Genomic DNA, 13,937 nt, shown 5'->3' on the forward strand with positions numbered 1-13,937 from the left:
ATTCTTTCCTTTCAAGTAGCCTAGCTGAGTTTCTTCCCATTAGTCTGGGACTACACCAGCGATGAGAATTTTCCTGTTGTCAGTAATTTCCTTGGTTCTGGTAGCCCAAAGCAGCAGTTCTGAATTTTCTAGCTCCGTTAATGAATGGAATAATGTTTGTTTCAGCCAAACTGCTCAAGTGTTGGACTCTTATTTTTTTTTAATAGTTTATATAGAGAGACTTTTGAAGCCTGGCACTGAAAAGTATCACAAACACACTTGATTATGATGCATGTTATTAAAAAGCAGAGAGTAGTGGTGAGAGAGGAAGCCTCTTACTGTGTACCTAAGTTCACTAAGAAATTCTTCAGATATATGCTGAAGAATGTAATGTATGCAATTCCCATCATGTGGTCTATATTTGCCTTCAACAATGGTAACAATTTTTAAGAGTAACTCTTTGTGTTCTTTTTTTTTTATATATATATTTTAGATGAAAATGGCAGTTGTTTTGAAGTACCTGCAAGCCTTTGACTGGCGATGGGTGTGGCTAACCATAGCTGCTTATTTAGGTCAGAATGCACTAGCTATTGGACAAAATCTGTGGCTTAGCACCTGGACTGCAGAAACAGCAAAAGTTGATGATTTCACAGAATGGAAACAGTTGCGAAATTATAAACTTGGTATCTATAGCCTTTTGGGATTCATACAAGGTAAGGATGAGTATTTATGACTAATTTCTCTCCATTTGCAAAGTTTATCTGTCTGAATGTTTATTACTAAAGAAACAGTGCTGGTTGTTTCATAAGCAGTATTGTATACTACAAAGTACAGTTGTTTAACCTGGGAGAGGAGCAGAAAAGATACTCAGCAGTGCAGAATAAAATGCCATTTAATTTTATGATGCTTCCTGGAACGTCCACAACTAACTTAATGAAGTTATGCTGGCATCTCAGTGGGGGAGGATATCAATATTGATGTATAGTAGCATGCTAGCTTGAGGGACTTAACTGCAGGAAAGACATCTTATGAATTAGTAAGATATGCCAACAAAATACAAATATGAGCATTTGTAAAACAAAATTACGAAATAAAATTATTGGATTGATCACTGTGGTGAAAGACCAGGACAGAAACAAGCTCCTCCTCCTTTCCCTCCCCAGCCATTTATATTGTCTTTTTACTTATTTGTTTACAAGGTCTTCTTGTTTGCTGTGGTGCGTATGTGCTCAGCAGGGGATCACTTTCTGCATCTCGGACATTGCATCATCAGATGTTAGACAGTGTATTACACCTTCCTCTTCAGTATTTTGAAAGTAATCCAGTAGGTCAGATCATCAGTAGATTCACAAAGGTAAAGGGAAAACTAATGCATATTTTCGATTTTAAGAAAATGAAGCTTGAGTGACTGCACATTTAATTCCATTTAATGATATTGAAAAATTAAAAATATCAGAGTAACTGAATGCAATGGTGAGAAATAGAAGGTTACTTCAGTGCATAACAAGTTATAAAACTGTCTCAAGCTATTTTCTCACAAAAATTATCGAAACACTTTGTTAGTAGAAGTTACATAGACTCCATGATCATTAGGGACCCATTCCTCAAACACCATTTCTGCAGTATGACTTTACCAGAGCTAAACCTGGTTTGTTCTTTTTTTWAAAAAAAAATTTAAAATTGTTTATATTGTTCATTGATGTTTTATTGCATAGCACAATTAAATGTTATTKCCAAAAATAGTTAATACATCAAATTCAAGTTCTCAGGAGTATATAGRCTACAGTGAATGTTATTTTCTATTTTGTAGTACTTAACTGGAATCTTTAACCCAAAAACGGATGTTATTAACTGATTTTAATACTTTCCATTATCATCATAAGTAGATTGTTGCACTGCATTACAGACCATTTCAAAAACAGGAATGGTTGATAGCAGTATTCCCTGAATTAGTTTCAAGACTTATTGTGTAATACAGTAGAAGATTAGTTGGTACAGATTTGAGTTCTGAGTTAAGTCTCTATTCTTTGGTTGCAATACATTATAAACTGGATTCAGGAAAACTTTATAGTATACAATAAGGGATTAATAATATTTCAGTACATTCTGAATCATTAACAGAAGCATAAAGAAGAGATAAGAGCTGAACTTCTGGTCTGCTTTTCAGTTTAATGTGCTTTCTGTAAACTAAATAATACCGATTTCTTTTTGTCTTCACTACATTCTGAGTCAATTCTTTGACATATTATGTCATTTAAAGCTATTGTATCTATTCCAATATTAAACAATAACAAAGATCTATTGATACACTTTATTAGGATGTCATTGTTTTTTTTTCCCCTCCTGTAACTGTTATTGAAGATATTTTAGTTTGATTCCATTTTTAAATGATATTTCCTTGAAGTCTTTAGTGAAATTTACTGATTTCTATTAATTCTTTTGTGCATTGTTACAGGACTTATTTGTAGTGGACATACGTTTTCATTACTACTTACGGACTTGGTTAAATTGTACACTAGATGTTATTGGAACCATTCTAGTTATCACATCTGCCTCGCCACTATTTCTGGTAGTAGTAATTCCCCTGGGATACTTGTATTTTACTATCCAAGTAAGTTCATTAAGCCTTTTTTATAAAGATTTCTAGATGTATGTGCATGAAATGTGCAAAACAATCAAGGGTACAAGTATAAATTATTCCTTGTTCTGAAAAACATACAGAACACACCTGAATTTTTTTCAGAAAAGATCTGGCTTCTTAAAACGAAATTAGAACACTTACTGAGTATTTTCTGTAATATTTGGGGACTTTTAACAACTTATATTTTTCTTTTTATATTTTCCTTTTTCTTTGGAAGATAGTGTGTTGATCCCGCCAACAAATTTGATTATATTCTCTGACAAAAGTGGAGCGTAAAGTTAAAAGCTGAAGAGTAACCCTGAAGCAGGATGTGTAAAAATGTAAAAATAAAATGATACATAATTTATTTATGCTATTATATTGTTTGGATTGTTAACTACGTTACTGAGAAGCCAAAAAAATGTTTGAGAAAGATTAATGGCTACATTCCTGTTTCTTGATGTTCAAAGTGTGGTCGGTGATTAAGAGAGTCCAGAATAAAATAAGATTATAGATGAAGGAAGAGTGTGTGTGGATTCAGTCTTTATTATGGAATTTAAATACAGGCATCAGTACATAAAGAAACAGAACTTAACTTTCACCTGAGTAAGGAACAGAGCATTCTGATTTAAAAGCTCAAAAAATTCTATTTGGTTGTTAAATGCCTCTGGTGATATGGCACGTTCTGTAGATTGGAAATAATTTTCTCTTATTTCAGCTTTGCCAGTAATTTACCTAAATAACTATGTCACAGTTATGTCAGCACTGTGATATTACTGTTCCCAAAACAGACTTTTTTCTATGTTGTCTGTAAATAACTTTCCTTTGTAGATGCTACCAACTTTGTCATATTCAAAATTTACAAGAATATCTTAGAGGTTTAAAAAGTAGAAAAAATACGACAAATGTTTAAAACAACATAAAGGAAACTTCAGCGACTTGAAACCTTTCTCTCTTTTCTGTATTGTTTTATTAGCGCTACTACATAGCGAGTTCACGACAGATTCGACGGCTAGCTGGAGCATCACATTCTCCTGTGATCTCCCACTTCAGTGAGACTCTTTTAGGGGGATCAACAATTCGAGCATTTGGCCACCAGGAAAGTTTCATTAGAAAAAATAATGATGTTGTGTATGAGAATTTGGTTTACTTCTACAATAATGTCATCTCAAACAGGTACTTTATAGCAGTTCTTCATCTCTGACTGCGACCTTTCTGTACAATTCACTGCGACCTTTCTGTACAATTCACAGCTCGGTGTTTAGTTTCAGTCAGAGTTTCAGTCACTGAGAAACAGAAGAAAAAACAGAGCAATTTATCCATCACTCTTCATGATGAATGCATAGGTTATGTTTAAATACTGGGATGAATTCTTCTTTATGAACCAGAAACTAGCAAATATATGTGTGCTGTCTAGGATGAGATTGTTTCTAAAAAGTAAAGGTTACAGCTAGTTCCTGGACATGGACTGTACTACTTTTCAACTAAGAGTTCCTCTTACAAATTTATGACAATAAATTTCAGTAGTTCATGTAGAAGTAACTTTATATCCATACCTACAATAGAGATATGTCTTGAGAATTATATCCCAGGTCTAAGGAAATAAGTGCATTTCCCCTTCCTCTTTTATCATGCAGTATATCGAATCACATGCAGTTACAGGCACAGGTTAGTGAAGAGGGGATTTTCCATTCTAGTTTTCATTCATATACCTGAATCTTTTTAAGGTAGGAAGAGTAGGAGAGCAGTGTGACTAATGAAGGGCAGACTGGCCAGGATTCAAAAGACCTAGCTGTGCTAGAAGTTCACAATTTACCTTTAGATCTGTCATGTTCCCTTCCCAATCCCTCAGTAAAATGGGAATGGTAATTCTGATTTTGTAAAGCAGATTGAAAGACTGATCTCAAAAGAGTTTTTATATTCTGTATTTGTTCATTATAGCATAAAAAACATGTATGTAGTTCATGTTTTTCCTGCCTTGATTTACTACAGGTGGCTATCTGTCAGGCTTGAATTTCTAGGCAGTTTAATGGTGTTCTTTGCTGCGCTGTTTGTGGTACTGTCTGGAAATAAAGTGAATTCTTCTACAGTGGGTTTATCCATATCATATGCTCTAAATGTAAGTAGTGGTATAGTTTTGGTGTTCCTACTCGTGTTATATATGAAAAGGGAAGAATATATATGATGAAGTTGAGTAGATGATTATATACATCAGTGACTTCACTGAAATTGAATTCCATGAGCAGAACAGAATTTTTCTTTGAGTCTCATTAGTTTCAGGAAGCTTAATGTTTATCCACTTCTGAATTTAAATGAAAGAGTAAAACATGCTTTAAAATAAGATGAATCAAACTATGTGTGGTTTACTTTTAAGTGTTTTATTAAATCAGGAATAGGAAAGAAGTTTGATCATGTCCAAATGTCATTTATATTTGATTTCTTGTTCTTGTTAACTTACCTTATGTTGTGTGGGATTTCTTACTTAAAAGTTTACTAAAGTGATTTACTTTGGCATCATGCCTGTAAAAGTAATATGTGAGAGCCACATTTGGAAGGTGTCCTGTAATAAGGTAAGACTTACTGTTGAACAGCTAATTAAAATATGGCTTAAATATTCATACACAAAAAATAAGCATCCAAAGTTTCTTTAATCTTAGGAGCCTAGTGGTGGCCAGATTCCCACTATGGTATGTGCTTAACAAACACTACTTGCAGATATTAACTAACAGAAATTTAACACAAAATTTGCCAGGCAATAGTAGTGGCATATCTACATCGCCCCTAACTCACAAGAGTTCCATTTTGCATTATTCAGAAACAGAACAATCTGCTTTATATCACCAAATGTTCAGTGATGACAATCAGAGGTACTGCAGAATTTTTCACCTTCCTGTGTTTTATGTCAAATTGACACAATTTTTTCTTTGGTTAACCAGTAGCATCTCAAAACAGTTGACTAAGAATTCTTCTGGCTCACTTTTTTTCCTTTTGAAGAGCGAATATTTAACCACAGAACTGTTACTACCGCRTTATACTGAAGTGATACCACTTCTGTCTGCAGAAATATTTTCAAAATTTGAAAACAACAATATTGGCAGACATGATAGACCAGATTAATATCTATATTTTAGATTTCTTGTTCTATGTTGCTAGCTTACTTTATCTATGGAAGGGCACAGTGATGTATCTACAACATGGGCCACACATGACCTTTCTTTCGACATACTGTACAATTATAAGGCACTTTATGTTGATCCTAAAGTATTTTCAGATCTCTGGAGGTGTTAAATTGGTGAAAAGTACAGTAGCCATTGGGTGGTCTTGACAGGAGACGATATCTTTGAAGTGCTCAGAGCAACACTGAAATCAGTGATTTCTAAATGATAGTTCATTTGGCAAGCTGTAATTTTCTGTATGCTTTTTGGCTTCCATGATTAATGATCCAGCCCTAGGAAATGATTAAATTCAAGGTAAGTTTTGAAATTCACTATATTCTACTATATTCTAGTAGAGCCAATTTTTTACATTCTACAATGCATTTTTTTTTCCCTAGATAATTCATAGTCTAAATTTTTGGGTGCGTAAAGCATGTGAAATTGAGACCAATGCAGTTTCAATTGAAAGAGTTTGTGAATATGCAAAAATGGATAAAGAGGTGAGCATTCTTTTTGAAAAGGTAAATATAATATTTAATTTGCATGCATAGAAAATGACTAACATATTTTGAATTTAATATTGGCAAGTGGTAATAGCAGGTTATAATTTGCTATTGCATACTTTCTCTAAGCTTTTACATGAGAAGAATACGTAGCTTTTTCAATATATTTGTTGTATCTGGAGTTTTGTTTCTGTTTTGACAAATGCATTTTTTGGTGTTCTTCTTAACAGTAACTTTTTATAGTTTTTTATAGTTTTTATAGTTTTATAGCCACAGCTTAGACATATCCAACTCTCTTGGATATGTGCAATCAACAGGAACATTTTAAGGCAGAAAGACAGGGAAGAAAAGTCTGCCAGGCCCCTCACTATTACTAACTTCATGGCTGGAGAGACATTTCTTTTATAGCAATTTGCCTTGATGGTTTTGCTTTTCTGAGAGTAGTGCCTGTATCGAGTACAGAGACAAARAGCTTTGGTCTGTCTCAGACATACCCCTCTTTTATCTCTTCATTCTCTTTTACCCTTCCCCATTTTTTCCTGTTTTTTACCTTTGTGCACATCTTTCTGTTCTCTGCTACTTTTTTATGTGGGGGGGAAAGGTTTCTTGTAAATTGCGCATTTTAAATTTGTGGGAGGTTAGGCATCTGATGGCATTTGGTTCCAGGCCTGTGAATTGACAGAACAGATACCATACTATTAGCAACTATCCAGTTAAAGTCAGTTGACTTTTAAAATGAATGCATATGATGTTTTTGAATGTTGTTGCCAGCCAGTGTCCATTAAAATAATTTACTTCCTCCTCCCTTATATTGCATTGAAACTATTTTAAGCCTACTTGGATTTTTAGAGTTGCATATCATTTTCCTAGTGGTTTTAGTTGATTTGCAACATTTATACTACCATACACTGAAACATCAATGTTTTTAATTCCAGGAACCCTGGATTACATCAAAAAGGCCACCTGTGGGATGGCCTGATAGAGGCATAATAGAGTTTATTAACTACAAGGCTCAGTACAGAAAAGATCTTGGTTTAGCCCTGAACGGTATCTCCTTCCAGACACAGAGTGAAGAGAAGGTATTGTATATAATAAGAAGAAATAAATCAGACATAGAAACTTCTGTTCCTCAACTTTCTACTTCAAAGAGATGCCGTATGAGAAGACCCTAATACTATGCACATCGAGATTATGTTGAACAGGGAAAATGTTAAGTGGAGGAGACATTAAAGAAAGGCAAATGGGAAAAGTATTTTCTTCTACTCGTTGTAAGAAACTGGCATAATGTTTTATTTCCCCCACACATTGGCTGGGGAAGAATCTCTTTCAATCTGAGATAAATGTTTCCTTAACTTTCAATTAGTTGGAAAAAAATGCATAGAGGAAAGGTGTTAACAAAAATGCTGTTTAGAATTTTCACTACGAAATGATCAAGGCAGTCAAAGTTCAAAAAATTCTGAGTATAAATAGAGCTTCATAAGCGCTCTAATTTGCTATTTTAGAATTGATCACATAGTGGCTGGAAAAAGCAGAGCCTACATTTGACATTACAAGAGACCATGTGGCTGGCTAACTGCGGTGGAGTGACATGGATCCATTGATGTAGAATCATAAGAATAGAAGGGACCATTTGAGTCAGAATGCTGTCCCTTAGTATCAAAAGTACCCATATCATACAAACTTGTCTTCTTGACCTTGTCAGACTCTTGTCATTTTGCCTGTATTACTCTGAATGTAGTAGTATTCCTGACCTTCTCTGCACTAATAGTTAGAATTCTTTTTGCTAGTTCAGAGCCAGCTTATACCTTTTGGTCTTTCAGTAAAGCTCCACCAATTTATACTGACTCCATGGTTAGACAGATTTATAATGACTGTCTTTAAATTGCAGTTACTACTTCAGGCTGATCCAGTCCTGTGATATATCGAATGCCTCGCAGTGAGCTGATGCAGCCAGGTCATTTGCAAGAACAAAATGGAAAAAGTCTGCTGTGTTTGTTTATGCGAAGCTATTGCATGTTTTAARATGAGGCTGAAGCTAAGTTATGGATCTTTTTCTCAGCCTTAGTGGCTGCAGAGGTGAAGCTATTCATGAGAATGGCAGTTCTGCAGTTTTCGATAGTGGCAGCTTAGTAGTGTTAGATAAAGGGAAATGTGGACTGGTCTCAGTTCCGCACTGCTTCAGTGCCTGCATGAAAAGGCAACCTTTAGACCATATGGTAGTAAGGTGATATTTCTGAGGAGTGCTTTCTTCTCAGAGGAGTGGGTAGTTACATTCCTAATTAGATTTTCCGACTGAGCTTAGTAGTTTTAAGGAGGACCAAATCAACTTATCTATTATGTTGAATATTTATTTAGAGAAATATGCTACTAGATTAATATTAATCAGCTTTGGGTTTGAGATCAAGGAACTCAGTATGAGACCCTTTTGGGAGTCATTGGTTTGAGCTCAAGAGTGCTAGACAAAGAAAGGGAAAAAGGAAAGGCCTCTCTGTGAACCASAGGCTGTATAGCTTCTCTCTGTGTAGCCTGTACAGCTTCTGAGGGAAAATTGTAATTGTAAATCAAGTAGTCCAAAAATGAGTTTTAAACAGTTACATAACAAGTTTTTTAATGTAGTTTTAGCCACCTACAGTATTGCATGACAGTTAAATAAATAAAAAAAAAAAAAGTTGAAACTGAACTTACAAATCATTTTTTTTGTGTACAACACACAGTATAGGACATTACAGTCAATCAGAAATTTTTATATTCCAGATTGGAATTGTTGGAAGAACAGGAGCTGGTAAATCAACACTCACAAATTGCTTGTTTAGAGTTCTAGAAGGATCTGGAGGCAAAATAATTATTGATGGAATTGATATATCCACTATTGGACTCCATGACCTACGTGGAAATCTTAACATTATTCCACAGGTGAGATCTGTTTTTAGAGATAGCTATTACACTGTCGACTGACATAAGAGATTTAATGTTTTGTGAGAAATTGTAAATCCAAAGTTGCCAAGAGGCAGAGGCATAAAACTCAAATAGTATTTTACTGGTCTTCAAAAACAGATTCTTGGTTTTAGAACTAAATATTTTAGACTCTTAGCTTTTTGATCAGACTAAATCTTAAGTACTAGTGGCATCCTGCTATCCTGAAAAAGTCATATCTGTGTGTTGGCATTAACATGGAAGAAGCCTTGAAACAGGTGAGACTACAAGTGTGACATTAGGTCATACTYGGCCAGGTTTAGTTTAAGAGTCTTAGCTATAATAACTCATGTGTTTTCCAGAATTCGTAGGTATATGGCTACCTATGGTGTTTTCAAGTCTTACCTGAGGCAAAGATAATTAAAAATAACTGTATGAGCTTCTGAAGAATTTAGGGAGTGAAGTGATGAATAGATTACATGAGTCATGTATACGTATTTAAGTTAATCCATTATGGTCTGTCATGTGGAGTAGTCCCTGCTTTACTTCAGAACAGAGCAGAAAACTTAAGATCAGTTCATATATCATTAGCAGCATAATAACAATCCTAATCTGACTTACTTTTGAAATATCCTAACAGAAAGTAAAGCCTACAACACAAATATAACGGTCACCTAGAAAGACTTTTCACATGTTCTCCAAGTGCCACYGCTACAACTGTATCTGTATGGGTGATGTTGATGTAACTTACATTAAGTTTATATGACTCTTTCCGTAGGAAGTTCTATTTTCTTTTAACTTTTCTAAACTTGTAACCCTGTTAATATATTTCCTGTGTCTCTGCGATAGACTGTGCAGGGAGAGGAGGTTAGGGGCAGAATATTTAAACCAAAACAGTTTGGGTGTTTCAAAGAATGATTTGATTAGGAAAAAAAATACTTTATCCCTCCGCATTTTTGGATGCTCTTCCTTTGAGAAATTTATATGCTGAAGGGAAAGATAAATTTACATTTGCTGTGCTATAACTTTTGAGTCAGAAATAAGAGTATTAATTTAGTTATGCTGGAAGACTGCAAAATACAGCAATTCGTACATGCTAAACAGTAACATTTTTCTTTAATCAGTTAATGATCTAAAAATTTGCACAACATATGCAGCAGTTGTAAGCTACACAGTTTTTCTCAACTGCAGTGGCAGGTGTTACTTAGAATGATGTATATTGGATCCAGATCAAGGCAACTAAACTGAGAGCAGGTATGGAAAAGTTGAGTCAACCAACAAGCTGGGAACAGATAAGGAAACCAGAACCAGAAGGGTGGAAAAATAGAGACTAGAACTTGCAGCAAGTAGATGGAGTCCAGAGAGTGAAACTAGGTAGGAAAGGAGAGTGGAATTGGATGAAGAGGAAAGCCTGCGACAGAAAAAAGGGCAAGGGTAGATGCCAGAGCTTTCAGTGTGCACATACTTATTCAGATCCCGTAACAAATGTAATCAAATATATCTCATACAAATTTGAACAATCATAGTAAAGCATATATTAATGCAAGTAACATGAAGGTTAAATTAAGACTGTGCACAAGATCTCACACCATTGTAACTTAGTCCTTTTTAGTCACCTGTCTTAAAATTATCGCTATTCCTCTTGCATGTAACTTGCTAGCAGACATTACTAGTCTTTTACAGTCTACACATTGGGTTGTAACCCGCTATTACTACCCTTTGTTAAGATGTTTGTTCTCTAAAAATAGCAATTTTGTTTATAATATGTGCAGGTGTTCATATGTTGCTGAGCAGTGACATTTTAAATTCATCTTCTTAAAAAAAGTTTTGTGTGTACACACAAAGGTATTCAAACATGATTAAGACTGTACACACAAGCTTTTACTAGTTAGAAAGTACTGGAGGTGACCCATATCCTCGTTTATGCCCCAACCAGGCATTTACTAGTCAAAATGTACTTTTCTAGACATTCCTTGCTTTATTCGGTAAACAGAAGCAACTGATGCTCACTGAATAAACATTTAGATAATAATTGATCTTGTTCTCATTGTTGAATGTTACCTTTCCTGTACAAAATTAAGAAAATTTGACTTAAGATTATAGCCTTCTAATAGTTCATGAGCCTCTTAATAGAGCTCATGAACGTAGTACCCAGTATCCAGCTTCATAAACATGCCAATACTATTTTCCTATGTTGTCTCAGTTACCAGATGCTGGGCAGATCTCCAGTCAGCCCTTGAACTGCTAGTACAAAATATGTATGAATGAGAAATGTTTTGCTGTTCCCTTTTCACACCGATAAAGAATGGAGCATGTTGAGACCCCATGTGATTTCATCTTTTCATCCACCGGGTTCAAAATACTACAATTTCTCTTGCAAAGTTTTATTTCCAAAGTGATTTGTTACAGTTCCCCACCTTACTGTATGGATTTCTTAAGATTTGTGTTGGAATTGTGTACTCAAATTTTGCTTCTATTTAGGACCCCATCTTGTTTTCTGGGACACTGCAGTCAAATTTGGATCCACTTGGAAAACATTCTGATCTCGAACTGTGGGAAGCACTGGAACTGTGTGACTTAAAAGATTTTGTTCAGTCACTCCCAAAGAAGCTCCTTCATGAGATTTCAGAAGGTGGTGAAAACCTCAGGTATACCAACAAGCAAGTGCTCTTGCACTATTTCCTGACAGTGTAAAATTATGTCTTACTTCAGGATAACTTGCTTCAGAAATACCAGTGTAAAAATGACACTCCTCCTTTCATTCCAAGTAGAAATATTCTGGTAGTAAGAGTTCCTTTGACATGGCTAGCTGATGACAACTGTGCAATGTCCTATGGCCAGAGCTATGTTGGAGGCTAGGGAAGTGGACCCTTCTGGGCTCAAGTGCCTAAGTGGTGGGTGAGTGTGTGAGGAGCATTCATRCACAAGCTGATAATATTTGGATAGAAAAGTGTTGCCTTATAAATGACTAGKAGTTCCTTTGCCTTATTTGCTTAAGGAAAGCAACTCAGTTTTTCCTTCTAGAAGAACCTGACCTCATGGGTATGCAAGAAGGGAGACACTAGACATAGAAGGACTCTAAACTGTAGGAAACACACATATAGAAACTTGCAGCTGCAAAGGGGCAGACCAGAATTTAACAGTGTAAGCATGTTGTAATAGTAATTATAAGAGTTTAAGTGTAACAGACTATGTTGAATATTAACTTGAATTTTTAGGACAGATCATTTTCAGGAAGCAATTTCTAGGAGGTGTGCACCAAAGTAAACATTTTAAGAGTATCAAAACTCTTACCTTGAACATTCCTTATTTAAAAGGTGGCTAAGCTATCAGTTTAGCTTATTCAGAGTCTCCATTGTAATGTGAATATAGAAGTTGAGGGCGAGACCAGATTTACAAGTGTAAGGTTTGCAAGTGTAAGTTTTTTAAAAATCACATTTAACTGTTACCRGTATGCTGAGCAAGAAGAAAAAAATAAAAATCAAGACCTCCAAAATGAAGTGAACATATTTCACCCATCCTTCTACATGTATAAAGTGTGATTAATGTACACTCCATCCTAGTTTCAGCTTTATATCAACTCAAATGCCTGGGATTTAGTAGTGAGGTAAAAAATAGTTCTCCCCTTCCTCCGAGTGCCTGAACTGACCTTCTCAAATGTATTTTAACAGTGTTGGGCAGAGGCAGCTGGTCTGTCTTGCCCGTGTTTTGCTACGAAAGACAAAAATCCTGGTCTTAGATGAGGCGACAGCTTCTGTTGATACAGAAACAGATAACTTGGTGCAGTCCACGATCAGAAGAGAGTTTTACAACTGCACAATACTAACTATAGCGCACAGGTTACATACAATCCTGGATTCAGAGAGGTAAGTTTTGATAGACTATTTTAAAAATACATGGCTTCCTTTAAACACATCAGTTTTCAGACCTACTAAATTTGACAGCCCTGCCACTTTTTTACTATACTGTCTTTGTACCCATACACCCATATATTCCAAGGTATCATGAGAAACCTGTGCAGTGATATTAAATACTGCTAATCTGTGTTTTGTTTCTCTCTTCTAATTACAGAAGGGATGTAACCTTTGTCCCCTAAGGTACACTAAAATCATATAACTCACTAGAATAAATAGACTACACTACAGAATTTTCACCAACTGAGCAAAAAATCCATTCTAAAAAGGTTTTTTAAATGTAGAAATTCCTAGCTTTAGGAACAGATGAATTACCCGATGCAGAGTTCTTCTAAATAAATAAGAGTTCCAGTTAACAAGTACCTGTAGTAGGACTGGAAAATATGGTTGAACAGCCCACTTCTCTCTCATAATTTTTCTACTTTTGCATTGTAGAGTGCTTGTTCTGGACACAGGAAGAATTCTAGAATTTGACACACCGCATAATTTGTTACAACAGAAAGGTGCTTTTTCTGAAATGGTTGCAGAGGCTGGGATAACAAGATAAAGGAACCTAATGAATGAATTATTAATAAACGCTCCAGTAAACGCTCTAGGCATATGTGGTATTCCTGATGTTATGAAACAGACTAGCTTCTGTGAAAGCTCCTCCCATTGCTATTTACTATAGCTAAAAATTGTATGTATTGATCAGCTTTCTTAAAAATAACTTTTCTTTTTTATGTTTTTATACAAACCACTTACTTTGATCATCCAGGCAGTAAAATTAATGTAATGAAACAATGATTATCATGGCATGTTTTAAATGTTGCACTAGCAAAGAGACTAAAAATAAATCTTGCTGTTCACACAA

General features: G+C 35.1%; 1 protein-coding gene across 1 annotated transcript in view; it reads left to right on the plus strand.

The window, feature by feature from the left end:
- The window catches only part of LOC146587852 (multidrug resistance-associated protein 1-like), a 36,716-nt gene extending 22,779 nt beyond the window's left edge, over positions 1-13,937 (plus strand). The window contains exons 18-28 of the mRNA XM_085318918.1: positions 473-692; positions 1,179-1,333; positions 2,435-2,590; positions 3,576-3,775; positions 4,592-4,718; positions 6,153-6,254; positions 7,193-7,336; positions 9,012-9,170; positions 11,652-11,818; positions 12,842-13,036; positions 13,520-13,937. Coding sequence (XP_085175044.1) covers positions 473-692; positions 1,179-1,333; positions 2,435-2,590; positions 3,576-3,775; positions 4,592-4,718; positions 6,153-6,254; positions 7,193-7,336; positions 9,012-9,170; positions 11,652-11,818; positions 12,842-13,036; positions 13,520-13,631 — 1,737 coding nt within the window. The 3' untranslated portion in view covers positions 13,632-13,937. The remainder of the gene's footprint in view (positions 1-472; positions 693-1,178; positions 1,334-2,434; positions 2,591-3,575; positions 3,776-4,591; positions 4,719-6,152; positions 6,255-7,192; positions 7,337-9,011; positions 9,171-11,651; positions 11,819-12,841; positions 13,037-13,519) is intronic.

This window comes from Rhea americana, unplaced genomic scaffold (assembly GCF_003343005.1).
Source record: "Rhea americana isolate MKP2758 unplaced genomic scaffold, rheAme1 scaffold_56, whole genome shotgun sequence".
Taxonomy (NCBI): domain Eukaryota; kingdom Metazoa; phylum Chordata; class Aves; order Rheiformes; family Rheidae; genus Rhea; species Rhea americana.